The sequence below is a fragment of the Hibiscus syriacus genome, unplaced genomic scaffold (genome assembly GCF_006381635.1).
Source record: "Hibiscus syriacus cultivar Baekdansim isolate YM2019G1 unplaced genomic scaffold, ASM638163v2 tig00116962_pilon, whole genome shotgun sequence".
NCBI classification, from domain to species: domain Eukaryota; kingdom Viridiplantae; phylum Streptophyta; class Magnoliopsida; order Malvales; family Malvaceae; genus Hibiscus; species Hibiscus syriacus.
The window spans coordinates 605002-626305 of NW_024063488.1; the positions used below are offsets into that span (position 1 = coordinate 605002).

At 34.0% G+C, this 21304-nt stretch overlaps 1 protein-coding gene across 2 annotated transcripts; it reads right to left on the reverse strand.

Moving 5' to 3' along the window:
* Positions 1-14522: 14522 nt before the first annotated feature.
* LOC120189937 (WAT1-related protein At3g02690, chloroplastic) lies at positions 14523-20954 on the reverse strand. 2 transcript variants are annotated; one of them, XM_039193065.1, is made up of 7 exons: positions 20344-20954; positions 20194-20241; positions 19981-20103; positions 16436-16585; positions 14999-15170; positions 14818-14878; positions 14523-14672 (listed from the first exon to the last, which is right to left on the reverse strand). In XM_039193065.1, the coding sequence occupies exons 1-7, from the start codon at positions 20890-20892 to the stop codon at positions 14567-14569; spliced, it is 1209 nt and encodes a 402-aa protein (XP_039048996.1). In that variant the 5' UTR covers positions 20893-20954; the 3' UTR covers positions 14523-14566. The 2 variants fall into 2 exon arrangements, with proteins under 2 accessions (XP_039048996.1, XP_039048998.1); XM_039193067.1 differs by having other exon boundaries at positions 20205-20241; positions 20344-20541.
* Positions 20955-21304: the final 350 nt, after the last annotated feature.

Genomic DNA, 21304 nt, shown 5'->3' on the forward strand with positions numbered 1-21304 from the left:
AACCATTAACTGTATTTATATATATTTAGGAAAATATCAAATTTAGTCCCTCATAGTTTATTAATTATTATTTTAATCACGTATTAATTAATTAGGTTAAATTACACTATTAATCATTATCTTTCATAATATTTCGAATTATTACCTTTATTTTTAATACTTTATATTTAGTTTTATAATTTTTGAATTTCTTTTATTTTGATCATTATTTAATTACAATATTATTTTGTTATTACTTTTATATTTTAATTATTGCTTTAATTATTATTATTATCTTAGTCATATAAATATATATATATTTTAAATAATAATGTTTATTTATTTTCGATATCAAAGAAAAGGGCAGTCTTAATATAACTGGATGTCCTATTCTGGTATTTTAAATGATTAAATATTATAAAAATTATAATTTAGTTTTATTTAAAATATTAAAATTTTAATATATTTTTATTTATTAATATCAAAGAAGAGAGCTGTCTTAAGATACCTAGAAGTTCTTTTCCGATATTTCTAAATATATTTTAATTTTGAAATAATATAAATTTAAATTAAATATATTTTGAATTTTTAATAATAGAGACAATTTATAATTAAAAAGTACCAATTTTGGGCGTTGTAGGGGTGCTAATCATTCCCTAAACGTAACCGACAACGAATCCCTTTTTATTATTAAAAAGACAAATTTTTGGTTAAAACGCAGATCAGTTTATCTTTTAATTGATGTTTTCTTAAAAACTCTTTTAAAAGATATTTTTTTAGGTATTCGACCTACCTGACCCAAAAGGCCGATGGCGACTCCCAAATTATTTTCAAAACCATTTATTCACATCCATTTACCCGCCAAGTATAATATTTCGTGCCCGGACGAAAACCGGTTACGACAGCTTGGCGACTCCGCTGGGGATCTGTCAAACTTTAAAATCAATTATAAATTGTCTCTATTAATTAGAAATTAAAAATTCATTTATTTAATTTTTAATTCTTTTCTTTTAAATTTTTATTATTTATTATTTTATATTAATATTGTTTTTTTAGGTATTAATTATTTTATTTATTTGTTAAAGGTTTGAATATTTTTCCTCACACACAACACTTGCATTGCATAACATAAAGCTCTATAATTGAGTTTGTCCCTTTTAAGTGGGAGTGAAAGCGACGTCTTCGTGGGAATTTATTCTCCGTGTCAGACCTAGCAAGTAACTTTCGGGGTTCATATGCTTTATGTCTTCGTGAGAATTTATTCTCCGTGTCAGGTATAGAGAAATGTATCCCCTCGAATTGAACTCGATCCGCTAAAGTCTGTAGTGGACTAGGATTGTGGGTTTGACAGCCCAAGGGGGCATCAACAAGAACAATTCGAGTACCTTTACTCCTAGAACTGAAACTCTGCATATAAGGAACCCTAGAAATTCTTCTGATCTAAGACAATACTGAACCTCTGTTCATAGGTATACACAAAGGAGAAATAAGCTCTAGCTTTTAATTTATTTTATTTCCTTTTCTTTTTTCCTGAATAAATGCATGCGAACTAGAAATCATGCAGTTAGGTTAATTTTTCCAAACAAAGCATGGAATTAGAAAGCATGAGGTTAGGATTTATTGTATACCATGATAAATAAATTTGTTCTTTCAATTAGTTGGTTAACCATAATATTTTTTCTTATTTTCATATGCATGTTATTTTTGTTCTAATTTGTTTATATTGTTTTCTTTTGTTTGCATTGCATGATCATGAACAAAAGGTGTTAACTGAAAAGACTGTTCATCAAATTAGAAAGAAATCATAAATGGACAAAAAGTTCTATGATCAAACAAAATATGATGCGGCCAAGAAAAGCCATCCTCAGGGAACTCCAAGGATAGAGGAGAGCTATGCACCCAAAGATTGTATGCCCATTAAAGATCAAAAGGAGATACGTGAGATAAGAGAGCAGATGTCCAAGATGATGGAAAGAATATCTGTTTTGGCCAAAAGAGAAGAGATTCCTGCACAGAAAGAGAGAAAGCTTATTAAAGATAATCCTGCAATTTCATATATGCAAGGGAATTCTGATCCTAACCAACTTGAGAAATTACAGACAGTCATCATTCGTATTCACAAATCGTCTGGAAATACCAAAGAAATGGTGACCACTGTAAAAGCTCCCAGAGAAGAGAAGAAATCATGTAATTTGAAATCATCAAAGTTTAGTATGCTCCCGATATCTAAAACTCAGGTTCAATTCAAGACAAAAGGTTGCTCTCATCTTGATACTATCCCCATATCATATAAAGAGTTGTATGAGAAGCTATTTGAAGCACGAGAAGTGGATCCATATTATATAAAACCGTTCCAACCTCCGTATCCAAATTGGTATGACATCAACGTTCATTGTGAATATCATGCTAGAGCTCAAGGACATACCATCGAGAATTGTCTTGCCTTCAAACGCCGAGTCCAAAGTCTTTTGGATCATGGAACCTTACAATTTATGGTAAATGATCGACCTAGTTTGGTAACCGAGGGTCCTGATAGATTAATACCAAAAGTCTTCAAAGGTAAGAATATCAGGAGGGGCGCTCAGAGAGAAGAAGATTTGCTGAGATTTGAAGCTCAAATACATCATTTGAAGATTGAAAACGATAAATTGAACACCAAAATGGAAACCATACATGAAGATTTCCAGAAGGTCAGTCAAGCCTTTCAAAATGCTGGTATAGGAAATACCCCAGAAGAATGGATATCAGGGGTTACCAAATTGAAAAAGAGTTGCAACATACATGAAGATCTTCTCCAAAAACTTTTTGAACACAAATGTTCTCTCACAAAGGAAAATGATCAACTCCAAGAATTAACATAGGAGATGAAAGAACCCCAGAATGTCATGGAAGAAGCTGCAGTCCAGACAAGCAATATGGCCCATAAGCTGATAATCTAACTTGGTTTTAGAGAAGAAAATGGGAAAGTTATTCCCTATATGTAAAGTTTTGTTGAAGTTAGGATTAAAAGTTGTCCCCTACATGTAAAAGTTTTGTTTGATGTACTGAAGCTTTTGTGTTCAATGAAATCTGTTCTAAGATGATCACTCTTAAGTAACACCTTTTCATACATGCATTTACATTTTGTATCTGTGCATTTTCATTTTGTATGTTTATATCTTTGAATTGCACATTTTGCATTCTTATTTTTCATTTATGCATTTTTCACATTTTTATTTAAGTACTGTCATGTACTTTAATTATAAAAACATATAAATAATTCATGAAAGGTTTCTGTAACAGTAAAAACCAAGATCATTCATTTATTTTACTGTACCATCATCATGAAAACAATGGAGCAATCTTATGAGGGACTACGAGACCATGGGCCAGAACCATTGACAGGGTTACCTCGGGATACAAGGAAAGAAGTTTCAGATTCAGTACCAGATGGATCAGATCAAATTATCCAGAGAATGGAATCTGATAAAGAAGATACAACTGCTATAGAGAAATCGTGCTATCAGATTGAAGAGTCGAGAAAGATAACATACCCTGGGGCATCCCACTCAAACTCAAAGAATAGCCTCATTAATTATTCACAATATGAGGAGAAAGTCAAGAGAACAGAGAAAGCAATCAGAAACATGAAAGCTGTTAGTGCCTACCACAAAGAATTAGAAGCAAGAGAGCTCAGCTTGATTCCAGATTTGATTATTCCCCATGAATTCAAAATGCCTGATTTTGAGAAATATGATGGCACCAGTTGTCCCTTAATCCATTTGAGAATGTTTTGCAGAAAAATGGAAGGATATTTGAGTTCTAATGATTTATTAATTCACTCTTTCCATGATAGTCTTGTTGGCCCAACAGTAGTATGGTACAATCAGTTGACCCAAGAATAGATCAAGAGATGGGTAGATCTAGCTGATGCATTTTTGAGACAATATCGATATGTTAAAGGCTTAGCTCCAACACGTATGGATCTTCGAAGAGTAAAGAAGAAAACCAATGAAAGATTTCAAGAATATGCCCTAAGATGGAGAGGAGTGGCAGCACAAGTTCAACCTCCCATGTTAGAAGAAGAGATATCACGTATGTTTCGTGATTCCCTTCTCGCTCCTTTCCGCGAGTTGATGCATGCAAATCCGACAAAGGAATTCGAGAATCTTGTGACAACTGGAGATTTAATTAAGAATGTAATCAATGAAGAAAACCCAAAAGTCATATCCAAGAGCCCAACTGATCAGAAAACAAAAGCTGATGATGTAAATGTATGTCGCATCCAAAATCCCCGCAACTGCAAAAGAAAAAGAGAAAGTAATTGTTCGGATCGACCAAAGAAAGTCATGCGATCAAGAAAAACTTTGGAAGTGTTCCAAACTTCCATTTCAGTTTTGTATCCTCATTTGGTTAAAGGTCAATACATCACACCAAGACCAACTAAAGTGACATTAAACCCTTTTGCTCATAGCTATGATCAAAATAGTGTTTGTAATTTCCATTTGGGGGTAAAAGGGCATTCTACAAGCAATTGTAGGCCACTGTTGAAAGAAATAGAGATACTTGTTGACAAAAGAGTCCTAACACAAGAAATGATCAAGAAATGGGGGGCAAATGAAGAAAAGAACCCTGATCCTATTACATACCATTATAGGAGTAATGAGGCATAATAAAATAAATAAGTGGAAGTGTTATCTACCACTGTAGTACTTTCTATTTTCAGCATCTTGTTTGAGCTTGTTTTTTGTTCCTTTCTCCGCTTTTGTGCAATAAATAAATATGTATTGCTTTTATGATTATGAGCAAGGAATCAAATTTTAATCTTGAAATTATTGAGTATCAAGTAGATTAAATATTCTTTTAATTTTTCAAGAGTTATAGATCTATTGGCAAGTGGTAAAATTATATCTTCAATATCCCATCCAATGCCAATTACTCAAACTAAATCTTGACACTACAAAGATTCCGAAGAAATGTCTCCACCTATTTTTGAGACACCTACTCCAGATGTTTACCTTTTCGGGTAGAGTTGATTGATGATACTACATTCCACCATATATACGACTTCAAAAGTCACACATTTGTCCTTCCAAAACCATCATAAACCAAAAGACCTCAAAAGAACCAAACTTTCAATTATCCATGAATCTTATTGCAAGAAGAGACGAGATGAGGCATCATGGACCAACTCATTGATGATAATTTCGAGTGATTAGGGCATACTCAAAGAAGAAGGGGAAAGTGATTGATTGAAATAAATATATCATGCATTAATTACATTTTTCATGTAAATAAAGTTAATCTTGAATATTCATCCCTCTGTGGATACCTCTTTTTACAAAGGTTTCTGTGTATGAGATGATGAACGGCATTGTTTCATTTATCCTTTAATATATATATATATATATCATTTGTTATCCCCACTTGAGCCTGAATGATTTTTCTTCTGATTCAACCCTAACCAAGGATCACCCTCTACATTGGGGGCAAGGTAAAGGATATTGGCTCACAAGAATAAAGATTGTCAATACATTTTTTACGAAGACAAGTTTCCATGAAGTCATGAAAGTTTTGAACTACAAAGTATGTCAAATACAGGGTGCTTGAATATCAATCCAATCAAGAATAATGGAAAACCTCCAAAATGCAAAAGGAAAAGGAGGTGATCAAAGCAATTGAAGTATTATACTCATCCAGCAAAGAAAGAAGAAAAAAAAAGAAAAAAAAAGAAAAAAAAAGGAAAATTGAATCAAGATGGGTGATTTATTGAGCCTCAAGTTACAAGGTTGATCAAGTACAAACAAAAAGAGCAAGAAATGCTGGAGATATGAGAAAATGGAAATGAATCCAAAATTTGGCAGTCTTGAGGGATCCAGTTGATGGAAAATTCGCCAGCAAGGCAGATCCAAGTCAAACAAAACAAGATTGATGGCATCAGAATGAATTGATCCTTGGTTTGATGATCCTTAAACACTTATTTGGGCCTTTTTATCCCTTTTTTTCATAACCATAAGCCATGGCCTACGTTACGTACCTGAAAAGTCCATTTTAATCGTACATGGATTTCTAAGTAAAAGAGAATATCTTCAGAATTCATTCCGCCTCTCAAGATTGATTTTTATTTGCAAAAATTGGTTTTTAAAATCTTTAATGCATGTTATGAAAAATGATAAAAGGAGGGTTCAAGATATAAAATTAAAAAAAAAACATCTTTGAAACCAAAGGAGGATTCGAGTTGAAAACCTGAAAAGGCGGCTCGAATATTGAATGGTGCAACAACGACATAAGAGACGATCTTAAGCTCTTAATGAAGTACCACACATCTCAAAAACGTTCCTGAGATTCTGGAAACGAGAAGCATCTCTACAAGATGAGCATAACAACCATTTCTTCAAGTTAGTGGAAGCCCGAAGCGACATACTGAACCAACTTGAAAGAACCTACTTTACCAAAATCCACCCACACCTCAAATCAGTCAATAATTTTGACACTTGCCATAGGACTATGATTTTTGAATGATTTAAAAGTGTAGTTGATTTATTTGATATTTATTAAACTCATTGTTTATGATCTGATTCTATTGTGAACCTAAGAAGGGCAATACTTTGTAAAAGTCTTTCATTCTTCAATAAACAAAGGAGGAAAAAACATTTTCAAACAGGACAGTCTCAAATGAGGAAAGTCCTTGAAGTAATTGTTGCTTATTTTACCTCTGTAGTAGAAAAAGAATGAACGAGGCCAGAATAATGAAGCACTTCACATTTCTGAAGGCAAATGGTCCAAGAAGCCAGAAAGTCTGGATAATTGAACTTGTGACACTTCCCTATGACATTATTATCAACTCATCAAGAAAGATTATCTCATGCTGAGGGCGATAAGCATCACCAGACAGATTATTTTCCCAAACTATCAATTTATGTTCTCTAGAAGATCACATTATAACCATGAACAAGTCACTACCTGCACTCTGGTTATACTGTGACGCTGGCTCAAGTCTTGATACATCATTGATACTTCTTCTATGCCGATCACTTTCTTTGTCAAGATGATACCCATTATGTCCTTCAGAAGATTGCTGAATTTGAATTTGAGGACTTATGGCACAGAATAAGACATTGGAACAAATTCTACATTTGTATGCCGTACAGGATTCCAAAAGTTGAGATAACCAGTTTTACCATCAATTAAACCTTTCCATGGTTAGGGAAGAGTGGGATAAGACAGTGTGTATTTTGGAGCAACAGAAGAGACAGTCATTGTGGTAGTCATTGCAAGAAAATGCACCAGCAAAAATCTTCTATTTTATCCTGATGATGTTTATTTCTTCCAGTAAGGTTGTTACACTGGATGTCACCGACAACAAGGTCGAATTCGACAAATCTACTCATCAATTGCTCCAACCGATCATCATTCAGTTCTTGCACATCTGTTTTCAAAAGTATGCCAAGACAGTAAAAGGCAACTTCTGCATCATTGATCCCAGAGAAAAGAGACATGACATTGATACCACCATGGAACATGTCTCTATAACAGATCCTCATGTATGGTTTTTAGGGAAACCTAGAAGCATTTCCACCTCATCAGGTTCAAGTGGAACAATTTTATTCCTTCCAACCCATACCAGATCCCATTTTCAGCACTCATCAAGAACATACTTCTGGACACTCGAAGGAAGGCCATCTTTTCTTTGTCAATGGAAAAGCATCATGTATGGCATATGGAGGAAGCAGAATAAGAGAAAATCTGTTCTTAATTGGCAGAATTATGAATATAGCCTATTTTCAGTGTAACAGCATGAAAATGCTTCGAATCTACAAATTCTGGCTATACATCGAATAAGTACTGTGATATTCCAGTCCAAACATTAACTGGAGCAAGTGCCACGTTCTCATAGTAGAAATAAGGTGCCCATAGCATCTTCTGGAAGTGTTCTTTGAGTTATCTGATCTGGTTTGGTATGAACCACAGAACCTGTTATTGAATTTGGAAGATGAATGTGCTCATAACATCTTTTGGGAAGTGTTCTTTGAATTATCTGATATGATTTGGTATGAACTCCAAAATCAATCATTGGATTTGAAAGATGAATTTTGCTCATATTAGAAATAAGGAGACCCAATAGCATCTTCTGGAAGTGTTCTTTGAGTTATATGATCTGATTCGGTAGGAACCCCAGAATCGATTATTGGAATTGAAAGATAAACCGCATGATCATCTTCATTAAGAAGCTTCTTTTCAAGCTTCCTCTGCTTCTTCCTTTTCCACAAATCATAAGCCCAAGTTTCGCCTTTACTTGTAATTGGGATCATTGCATAATGGCTTCTTATCTTCTACCATAAGAAGTGCGTCAATAACCTTAGTCATTTGATTACCACATAAAAGTATATTTCAGAGATGGCTTTCACTGAAAGATGACAAGCCACTGTGTCAGCTTGGAAAGTATTACCAAACTATTTATACTGCTCTGTCTGACTAAATCCCTCCAGATACAGAAAATGATCACCTCATTCAGAAGACACATATCTCAGACGTTTCTGTTAGAATGATGGAATACTTCTTAAGTTTGTGACAACATGAAGAGATTTCCTCCAGTTACTAGACAACACTGCTGTTTAGTAACACCATAATGAGAACATTCAAGATAAACAGATTTGGGGCACGAATAAAGTCACAAGTACCTACAATAGTGTATTGTCAAAATTAGACCTCTTGGGATCATGATATTCAAGTCAAATAGACATTGAGAGTAAACCAGAAGCAGAATATTTGCGCATTCTTGGAGGCTCATCTCAACAAGAAGTAATGTTGAGCACACTTTTAACATCTGTATCAGCAAATATTGGGGCATTTTAAAGCTCACTTCAGACAGATCCATGTGGGGTATTTTGAAGACTCAGATTAATAAGAAGCAAATATTGGGGCATGCTGAAAACCCTTTTCAAACAGAATCAGAAATGTTGAAATATTCTGAATATTTATCAGCAAAATGCTGGGGCATGCTGAAAACCCATTTCAATCAGAATCAGAACTGTTGATGCATTTTGAACACTTGTACTAGCCAATGTTGGGGCATGCTGAAGGCCCACAATATCCTGTGTAAAGATCATTGACTTGAACAAATATTTCCAATGAGACAGAAAGATATGAAGAATGAAAATGGTGAAACAGTGACAGTCGAGCTGACTATACATAATTGCTTCGTTCATCAGGCAATTACATTATGATCATGATGTTGAATAAATGTTTATTCAGCAAGTATGTTTTCAAATACCTAATCTTCTTAACCGTATGTCACATGACAGTGTGTTCTTTGATAAACTACATTACAGTTGCATGAATAAAGATGATCCCCAGGTAGACTACTTGATCCAGGGTTCAGTTCCTTAAGATCTCAGCATTGAATTTGGCCTTCTGTGTGTCGGTGATAATTGAAAATATTTCTTTGAGATTCCTAGCAAATAGTTTCAACCATACTATTGAGATTATGAAGCTGTTTTTCACATCAGTTTTTGCTTCCTTGATGACATTGAAAAGGGAGACTCGACTCTCACTTATATTACTATTATTCCCGTTGTTATTTGGGATCATCATTGCTAGCCAAGATGAACTGAGTTTTCATCTATTTTGGTTTTATCATTTGTATTTCATCCCCAGCTGCAAAAATTCCACGGATATCTTTCTGTACATTGATCCTACAGTTGATGTGTTTCTACTTCCTACAAAGATCATTATAGAAGAAAATGTGATCAGTATCACATTTGTCTTTACCCGAGATGATATCAAGATCAGTTAGTGTCTCCTATTCAATTCAACACCAGCATATCTTGTGAATTTGACCAACTTTTTGGTCATACCAACATTACACTTGAATCCCCACTGAGTTTTTTGTTCTCAAATGGTCTTGTGACATCATTCAAAAGCTTTGGACACTAGGCAAAGAGATTCAATGTTTGAGAACATCTGAGCAGAAGCCACAAAAAAATGAATATGTTGTCAAATGTTTTACGAACATCTAAACAGAAACCACAGGAAAGGATGAATGTATTGTCAAATGTTTTACGAACATCTGAGCAGAAGCCACAGTAAAGGATGAATGCACTATCAAATGTTTTACGAACCTGCTATTCTGATGCCGAACCAATGTTACGATCATATGGTTTCCATTTATTGATCCAAGATGAAGTTAGTCTTCTTCAACCCCAAGATTAAAAGTGGGATATAATGAAGATTCCTTTCCAAGGAAAGCTGAAAATTTTGATAACAAGAAACTAGTTGAGCCAAATAAGATCAAATAATAGGTTGTTGTTAAACATCTTTACATGATATGGTTTAAGTTGTTTTGTTCGAGATCCAATTAGATGTGGAGACATGAAAGGAATTAGAATAAATCCTCCTTGTGATATGTTTCAAGAATTAAATCAGATCAGACTCTACTCTCCTAATTAATCCCTGCTGAGTCAGGCATATCTACATCTACACTCTTCAAAGATGATGGATTCTCTTTTTAAAGATGACAGATTCTCTTTCCAAAGATGAAAATTTTATGGGATTTCTACACAAGTTCAAGCAAAGAAAGTTGGTTTTATCCAAGACAAGATGGGGCATCAAAGTCATAGCACTGACTACAGCAAGAGTTCCACAAATGAAACATTTCTTCTGAGACTTTCATGAAGCAAAGAAGACAGCAAAGATATAAGTTGATCAGATGATTCTGCATGAATGCAAGCTTGATAGCATAAGTTTCTACACTGATATCTAGAGGTAATCCTGGCAATAAATGATGAAGTGAATGAAGACCAAGTTCACCACTTTAAAGTCAAATAAAAATTGCATCAACATTCATGCATTCATAAAAACATCATTTACACAATAAACAATGCATTACATTGATACATATGAGTGCATTCAAACATGAAGTTTTACAGATCTTCGGAAGAACGAAGAACGTAAAAAATACCTTACAAGAAGAAGGTATTCAAAACCAAAAATATAGGAATCACGCAAACATCTGAAGAAGAGATGGACGCAATCCACAAGAATGAGTAGTATCTTGAGAATTGGGGCATGTTACCCAATCAACATGTTATTTTGAAAAATAATGAGAAAACGATTTCCATAGTTTCTCATTCAATCTTTTCTGAAAATGAAATTGTTGAATAGTAAGAAAACAATTTCCATAGTTTCTTACTTAGTAAACTATTTCTCACATCTGTAAGTCCTTCAGTGCATCATGTTTCCAAAAAGCCTTCGGGAGCTTTTTGATGTTTTCAAATCCTTCGGGTCATCTGTAAGTCCTTCAGTGCATGATGTTTCCAAAAAGCCTTCGGGAGCTTTTTGATGTTTTCAAATCCTTCGGGTCATCTGTAAGTCCTTCAGTGCATGATGTTTCTAAAAAGCCTTCGGGAGCTTTTTGATGTTTTCAAATCCTTCGGGTCATCTGTAAGTCCTTCAGTGCATGATGTTTCTAAAAAGCCTTCGGGAGCTTTTTGATGTTTTCAAATCCTTCGGGTCATCTGTAAGTCCTTCAGTGCATGATGTTTCCAAAAAGCCTTCGGGAGCTTTTTGATGTTTTCAAATCCTTCGGGTCATCTGTAAGCCCTTCAGTGCATGATGTTTCCAAAAAGCCTTCGGGAGCTTTTTGATGTTTTCAAATCCTTCGGGTCATCTGTAAGCCCTTCAGTGCATGATGTTTCCAAAAAGCCTTCGGGAGCTTTTTGATGTTTTCAAATCCTTCGGGTCATCTGTAAGTCCTTCAGTGCATGATGTTTCCAAAAAGCCTTCGGGAGCTTTTTGATGTTTTCAAAGCCTTCGGGTCATCTGTAAGTCCTTCAGTGCATGATGTTTCCAAAAAGCCTTCGGGAGCTTTTTGATGTTTTCAAATCCTTCGGGTCATCTGTAAGTCCTACAGTGCATGATGTTTCCAAAAAAGCCTTCGGGAGCTTTTTGATGTTTTCAAAGCCTTCGGGTCATCTGTAAGTCCTTCAGTGCATGATGTTTTCAACATTTCCATCCTGCTCAAACAAAAGCCAAATGAAAAAATTATTGTCTTTTTCGTCTTTGCTCTATTCTTGTTAACACAAGGATGAGCAAAGAGGGGCAGCTGTAGACATCAATTTTTTTCATTTAAAGTTATTATTATTAAAATTATTATTATTATTATTATTAGTAGTATTATTATTATTATTAGTATTATTATTATTATAATAATTATTATTATTATTATTTATTATTATTAATATTATATATTATTATTTAATAAATAATTACAAAACTTGAAGCCCGTTTTACAAGCCCAAATCCCAGGCCCAACCAGAACCGACTCATACCCCAAATGGAAACCCTAAACTGATTTAGGGTTTCATCTAGGGTTTTTAAACCCTAGCCCCCAGCTGTTTCCAAGATCCCAGAAGGCCAGCCGCCGTCAGCATCATCAGCCGTTGGATCTGGCAAGATCCAACGGCCCAAAAGGGTTCCAGATTGAAAATCCTAGGGTTTTCAAACCCTAGCTGCCGCCTTCAGGTGTTCCACCCCGCTGTAGCCACGACACCACCGCCTCTTCGAAGACTCCAGAAACACCACGCCGGCCGTCCACGTCGCAGCTATGGGGTGAGTCACCACATAGTTTGGTGACTCACCAGAACTCATCTCTGGAACCGGTCCAACGAGAGCTTCGTTGGTGGCTATAAAAGCCACCCCACCTGCAAGAAAGAAATGAGACAGCCACACACAGCAGAGAACGACAAAAAAAAAATAGAACGAAAAAAAAAACAGAGAGGAAAGAACCGAACAGAAACGAACCCACAACCAACATAAAACCAAAACAGAAAACAAAGAAAGAAGAAAGAAACTTACCCTTGGAGCTTTGACCACCGTCGGAAGCACTAAACATCGCCGGAGAACAGAAAATACCGAAGGTATTTTCATAGATTTACTCCGATTAGGAGTCTTTTAGGGAAAACAAAGACCTGAATCGGTCTTAGAGCGTTTAGATCTACGCTTTGGGGGTGTTTTTGGTAAATTTCGACCACCGTTACGGTGGCCGGCGGCGGAGTACGGTGGCCTATGGCTGCCGGTTTCCCTCCGGCGAGGGAAACTAGAGAGAAACCAGAGAGAACTCTGGTTCTCTCGTTTTGAGAGAGAAAGAAATGAGGCAAATGAGAAGCTTGGCCCTTCGGGCCAGGCATTTAGGGTATTTAAAACCCTCCCCGAACGACGTCGTTCTGGGGAGGGTATCTGTGTAATTTAAGAAAGGGTAAACCCTTTCTGCAACCCTTATAGTTCTGTAACTTTGCAATTTAGTCACTGAAATTAACTTTTAATCATTTTAATTTAGTGTTTAAATTTTATTTTATTATATTTTAACCATTAACTGTATTTATATATATTTAGGAAAATATCAAATTTAGTCCCTCATAGTTTATTAATTATTATTTTAATCACGTATTAATTAATTAGGTTAAATTACACTATTAATCATTATCTTTCATAATATTTCGAATTATTACCTTTATTTTTAATACTTTATATTTAGTTTTATAATTTTTGAATTTCTTTTATTTTGATCATTATTTAATTACAATATTATTTTGTTATTACTTTTATATTTTTATTGCTTTAATTATTATTATTATCTTAGTCATATAAATATATATATATATTTTAAATAATAATGTTTATTTATTTTCGATATCAAAGAAAAGGGCAGTCTTAATATAACTGGATGTCCTATTCTGGTATTTTAAATGATTAAATATTATAAAAATTATAATTTAGTTTTATTTAAAATATTAAAATTTTAATATATTTTTATTTATTAATATCAAAGAAGAGAGCTGTCTTAAGATACCTAGAAGTTCTTTTCCAATATTTCTAAATATATTTTAATTTTGAAATAATATAAATTTAAATTAAATATATTTTGAATTTTTAATAATAGAGACAATTTATAATTAAAAAATACCAATTTTGGGCGTTGTAGGGGTGCTAATCCTTCCCTAAACATAACCGACAACGAATCCCTTTTTATTATTAAAAAGACAAATTTTTGGTTAAAATGCAGATCAGTTTATCTTTTAATTGATGTTTTCTTAAAAACTCTTTTAAAAGATATTTTTTTAGGTATTCGACCTACCTGACCCAAAAGGCCGATGGCGACTCCCAAATTATTTTCAAAACCATTTATTCACATCAATTTACCCGCCAAGTATAATATTTCGTGCCCGGACGAAAACCGGTTACGACAATCATATCGACACCAATCCCGTGCGGTCATTTGATAAGTTTACACTTATTAAATAGAACCTAAAAACTTTTATGAATAACCTAACCCTCAAACAGGCCTAGATTCAATAATTGGTATCTTCTTGCAAGGCAACGCCAATGTAGTCTCCATTGAAATTCTTAGCTTAATCATACTGACAAAATATATTTACAGATAGTAATTGCTTCAATATCTTAGCAAGGGATCTCAAACAACATGCTCCATCAACCATAACCCACAAAACGATATCTGTCTGGCTCCGAAACACGCCTCAATCAGTCGAACTTTAACTTCATTCTCATTTTTCGACATGTCTTGTATACGTATTTTCACCGAGCATGTTCTTCACTGCAAACTTCTGTCTCGAAAGTTAACCATGTATATGGCAACTACGGTGACAACGGCACCGACTAGTTGCAGGGGTGAGAAGGTCTCGCCGAGGTATAAAAACCTGAATCATAACATTAGCAGTGAACCAAATTACAAAGAACCAGAAAATTTTGTTTCATGTTGGAAAATATGCAAGTAAACAGATTCCCTTTAAGCTTTAAGGGTGGAATCCTATAGTGAACCTTGCGCAATATGCAATATCTTACCCAAAAATTGAAGCGAACATAGGTGTCAAGAAGGTGAGGGAGCTGAGCTTCGTCAGACTACCTGAAATCCATTGGTAAACCTGAGTCGAATTAAAGCAAGGAGCAACTTCCTGCGACCAAGAAAAAACACACACACGGACAGAAGATATAAAAACATGTTTGGATTCAAGTGAAACTTAACCTTTTGTTGCACTGTAGAAGAATACACCATAGCTTACGGCACTTCCAAAGATTGATGTATAAAAGAGTGCCAACAAATCATTGACAGAAAGCTCCTGAAAACTCCCACTAAAAATAGGATCACAACTGAGAATAGAAATTCCAAGAAGTGGAAGACCACCGATTACCATATGCTGCGATAAGATTACACATTATACGTTAGTCTTCGATTTCCATCTATCATAGAGGTTGTCTAGTTATCTTTCACAAAAAATAGTTCCTGTTCCAATCATGCAATCAATTCACTAGCAGCCGGATATTATGACACTACTAAGGGTGCGTTTGGTTCACGGAATGTAAGATTACCAGTGGGAATAAAAGATTACCAGGGAATAGGATTACTGGGAATGTTGTATTTTGTGTTTGATTGGTTTAGCAAGAAGGCAAGATTACCGTGTTTGGTTAAAGGAATAAAATATTATTGGAATGTATATTTGACCAAATTATTCTTATTATATATTTGTATAATATTACAAATTATAAAATGTTTATATATTTTCTTTAAAAATTAAATTCATAATATTTATATAAATTTTTTTACAAAATTAAAAATATAAAAAAGTTTTAATGAAAGGGTAAAAAAATTTTTAACCCCTGAACTTCATATAAAATTTTAATTATAGATTTTTTTTTTTGTAAATCTAAAATAATTTGAGGATAAATTTGTAATTTAACTTTCGTAAAATTTTTATTATTCAATGACAGAAGAATGATATTTTTGAAAAAAAAATAAAAATTTAAGGGCATTTTAGTTCAAAACGCCGGTAATGTTACAATACCTAAGGGAAGGGAGGTAATGACATTCCCTGTAATATACCCAAAAAATCTACTATTGGTAATAAAACATTACCAGGAATGAGATCTTCGGCCAACCAAACATAGGAATCCCACATTCCTTAAACCAAACACCCCCTAATATCAATGGGTGAAAATGCCGGATGTTAAACACGATAGGATGGTAACTATGAGGATCAGAGTGCAGTCAGATTAGTCATCCTCCTAGTATGGGAGGACTCGATCCTCAAGTACACAATCTTAAGGAAGAAGGATAAGGTTTTGAAGGGTAAAGCGAAGAAGATGCGAATATGATAAAAGCCAGCAGCAAGCTGAGAAGTCAATGGGGTTAATTTGCACAAACAAAACTTGAGATCTTAGACGATGATGACTTGCTTATTTGATTTCCTAAATGACAATTTATTATCTCATAGTTCTCTCATCTTATGCCTAGCATGCTGCCGATTATCTTGTTGGAAAGAAACCAAAAAATAAACAAAACAAGTAAACAAAATAAAGGTATCCCTGGGGGAAAAACTAGACATTTTTTGAAGTTTTTGAGAAGCATCAGTAGGAAGCACAGATAAATAACAAAGTTTCTGATACAGAAAAATGGGATGCCTACCCATCCAGTTGCCATGATAGGATCAGAGTATTTGGAAACCCAGCGGACCATTACTGTTCCGACTGCCATGCTCTGAGCAGCAAGGAGCATCCACCACTCTCCACTTCCCCATAGTGAAAAATTACTTTCATCTAAATCAAGTGCTGGTACCTGCAAAAATACTGCTCATTTCATACTAAAGCAAAATACATGAAAAAGCTTATTTGCTTTCGCCAAAGCCCAAAATAAAAGAAATTATCCTTAGATCAAAACTAATTACAATATACAGCATTAAACAACAAACACATCTTTTATAACAATTGTGAATATTGATAACTGTTCAAAGAAATGAACTTGGATCTCACACTTACAGAAACAATGAAGAAACCAGGGTTCACAACGAATAAAGAAAAAGAAAATTACTGTATTTACAAAACAAAGAGTTAAATAGGTCAACAACAAGCTCCCCAAAAGTTCTGAAATTGTCTACAAATTTCTGAACATTTATGAGGCAAATATGCAAACAAGACCTTCTTTCATAACTGAAAGTTCAACAAAGTTTTACATACACAAGTCCTGAAATGGTACAAATTTCTGAACATTTTTGTTTGCTAAGGTGAATATGCAAACAAGACCATTCTTTCATGATTGAAAGTTCATGATTTCTATTCACTACACTATACAAATGGTGGGCAATATGGTCAACCCAAAAATGTCACTCTTTAGTGGGTAACAATCAAGAGTATTTAATATCATTCATTCACATCAACCCATTCTAAAAGGTTTAGACACACCCTGGGAGTAGAGCAAATCATCCGACAGAAAATGCTGATGATATTTTGGCATTACATATTTATAATCATGAAAATTTTAGGTACTAATTTATGAAGTGCAAATCTTTGAGTTGCTAAGTTACAATATCAGGAAGTGCTGAGGTTTTTACTTGAAAATATGAAAATAAATAGAATAAGTTCAAATTTATTTTAAGATTGGATTGTAAGATGACAATATTTTGAAGGTTAAAATATGCTTTAAGTCCATGTACTCTTGGTACATTTGGAATTTAATCCCCTACATATATTTCCAGGAATTTAGTCCCTTTACTTTCTTGATTTAAAAATTAAAATTTTCTCTTATATTCAGGCCCATTACAACTTCATTTTTTGGGTTACATGGATGCCAAGTAAGTATTTTCCATTTCAAAATGTCCCATCAGCCAATTTAACATAAGAATCTTAACAATGTTAACAATTGGGTTTGAATTTTTAAATCTGAAATATAAGGGACTAAATTCCTAGAAATAAAAATAGGACTAAATTTCAATTGTACGAAGAGTACATGGTCTTGGAGCATACTTTAACATATTTTGAAACCCCAAGGTACAAGTTATTACTTAGTGCTACCCGGGAATGGGCATTACCCAATTTACACAAGATTAAAAAATTGGTCAAATAGTGATTAAGGAAAGATTAAGTTTTTTAAATTTCAATAATTTTCTATTCAAAATTTCAATAATTTTTATTTTATGTTTATAATTTTCTATCATTTTTATAATTTTCATGATTTTTAAATTTCTACAAATAATTTTATAATTTTTATAATTAACATAAAAGGGAATAATCAAGTAAGCCGCCCTACATAAATTACACATATTATCATTACAAGGTCATGTTTGTCACGGCAATCAAACCAGTATAAAGTAGTTTTAATTTGAATAATCAACCTTCTCAAATTGCCGTATCAAGTTTGCTAATACCTAGTATTCAATGACAATTGAATAATCATCTACTTTATGTTAAAACTTTACATTTAGGTGGCGTTTAGTTCGCTTGAATGTTTCTGAGGGAATTGGAATCTGTGAAGGAATTGAAATCTGTCAGGAGTTAGAATCCAATTCCATATTCTGTTTTGTTGGCAGTAAATTGAATTGAAATCTAATTTCATATTTTGTTTGATTTGCAGACATGTAAGATGAATTTGATTTCAGTAATGTAAAATGACAGAATTGCTCTTCTTATTTTTATTTTTTTTTTGCTTAATTTTAGTTTGTTTTATAAATTACATGTAGCAATATATTATAAAATTTTAAAAAATATAAAATTTTAATTTTATTGATTGATTATTTATTTCAATAAATTATAAAAATCATGCTAATAAACATTATAAGTTAAAATCATCCCAATTAGAGATGACCATGGGTCGGGTTGGGTTGGGTTTTTGGTCTACCCGACCCGTCCTGTCCCAACCAAAATAAAGTTTCACCCGACCCGACCCGAATATTTGAATTAGAAACCCGACCGACCCGAAATAATAAAAAAAATATTTTTATTCAATAAAAACATTGACTTAATTGAAAAAAAATTATATATTAATTGAAAAAAAATTATATATAGAGAGGTAATATTATAATTATTCCTAAATATACAAGGTAAAATTATATATTTTTTTTGTCGGGTCGGGTCGAATATTTTTCACCCTAAACCCAAACCCGAACCCGACCCGAATATCACACTTAAAAAAACGACCCGACCCGACCAAAATAAAGTTTCACCCGACCCGACCTGAATATACGAATTAGAAATCCAACCCGACCCGAAATAATAAAAAAATTATTTTTATTCAATAAAAACAGTTACTTAATTGAAAAAAATTATATATAGAGAGGTATTATTGTAATTATTCATAAATATATAAGATAAAATTATATATATTTTCGGGTCGGGTATTTTTCACCCGAAACCCGAACTCGACTCGACCCAAATATCACACTTAAAAAAACTGACCCGACCCGAAATAATAAAAAATATTTTTATTCAATAAAACAGTGACTTAATTGAAAAAAAAATTATATATAGAGGGGTATTATTGTAATTATTCCTAAATATATAAGGTAAAATTATATATATTTTCAGGTCAGGTCGGGTATTTTTCACCCGAAACCCGAACTCGACCCGACCCGAATATCACACTTAAAAAAACCCAACCCGACTAAAATAAAGTTTCACCCGACCCGACCCGAAATAATAAAAAAATATTTTTATTCAATATATAAAAAAGTTACCAACAGATTGATGAGGGTAATATGGTCAAATTTCAATTCCCTCCAACAAGGGAATTGAATTCCATCATAAAATGGATGAAATTCACTTTGCCTCGTTTGATGAAAAATTGAAGTCATGAAGGATTCCAATTCCCTTTTGAAAACTTGAACTAAACATGGGAAAGTGGTGGAATTGGATTCTAATTCCGCCTAATTCCTCCTAATTCCAAGGGATTCCTGCTAACCAAAAGGCAAATTATTTGTCCGAGCATGCCAAGTCTAAGGCACTGGACTACCTTGGCCACCATGGCGCAATAACATCTTCTACTTATATGTTTTATTATCTTGTACTTGTCAGTGTTAATCTATCTGTTTTCCAGTAACACCAAAAGCACGCCAGAAATCATCAAATTCTCCTTCAATCACTAACATGCAATTGGTTGAAGATATTTCTAAGAAGAATATTAATAAATATCAGATAAACCATAGCTTGAAGTCTGATAATAAATATGGGGTTACGGTTTACCTCCAAAAGAAGAAGCCCAACAACCCCAAGGACTAGTCCAGCAGCTCCTACTAAGCCAATGGATTCATTGAATAAAAGGGCGGCAAGAACAGCCACTGTCAATGGCTGAGAGTCAATTATCACCTGCATCAATCATCAAACAAATTGACTCCATTACTAACAAATCAGAATGAGTGGAGAGAAAATAATAGAAAAGAAATGGAAAAAACATACACTGCCCAGACCTGCAGATGTCCTTTGCAATCCTTGAGCAAGAAACCCCTGGAGATGAACTCAACAAGTATTAACATATACATATGTAACCAGACCCCATTTTTTTCCTGCTTGGGAAGAAATGAAAAAAGGACATGAGAAAGCAAAGACCTGGAAAAAAGTGGCGTCCACGAGAGCGAAGAGCGCAATGGAAAGCCACGCATTGAGTCCAGAGGGTAAAGGTTTGCCCTTGGACTTGGCAAACGCCACCAATAACAACCCCGCAGGAATCAAACGAAAGGAAGCCACAAAGAAAGGGCCTGCCTTGGGTAACACCTCCTTCATCGCCACCATAGCCGTGCCCCAGAAGAAGAACGGGGAAACCAGCACCGCCCACTCCAAGAAAACGTTGCCTTCCGCCTTTTCGACATCTTCTGGTTCAGGTTCTTGGGTTTCGTTTTGAGTAACGAGGCACTCGACGTCCAGGCCCGTTCCTACGCACTCCATTACATCGGGATCTTTGGGTTTGCAATTTGTTCTGAAACGAGTGGTTTTGGCATTGACGATATTGGATAGTTTCAGAGAGAAATTGTGGGAAGCTGATGAGAATGACCATGATAGAGAAGAAGAAGAGGAGGAGGAGAAGCGAATATTTTTATGATCATAAAAGGAGAAAATTGGTGGGGAAGATGTAAAGGTAAAGCAGGTGCAGCCACCCATTTTTTTTTCCCGGTGCTTGCTGATAAGAGCGATGAATTCACTCTTTAATTTGCTGCTCACACGTCACTGTCATAGTCCTAATTTCTTACAAATACAAATTTTGTTGTCCGAAAAAAATCATATAATAATCTCGGTCATAAAACTATGAGTAAACTACACAAATAGTCACTAATTTTTAAGAAAGTTATTATATTTCATTTAAGTTTTAAAAATAATAAATTGGTCACTAATGTTATTGATTTATAATAAATAGTCATTCCACCGTCGTATCCGTTGAATTGATGATGTGTCAATGTTGAAAAAAGGGTAAATATTTAATTTTACCCCTAAACTACTGTTAAAACATCAAATAAATCCTTGAACAATTATCTTATATCTAATTTATCCCAAAAACTTTATAATAATTGAAATG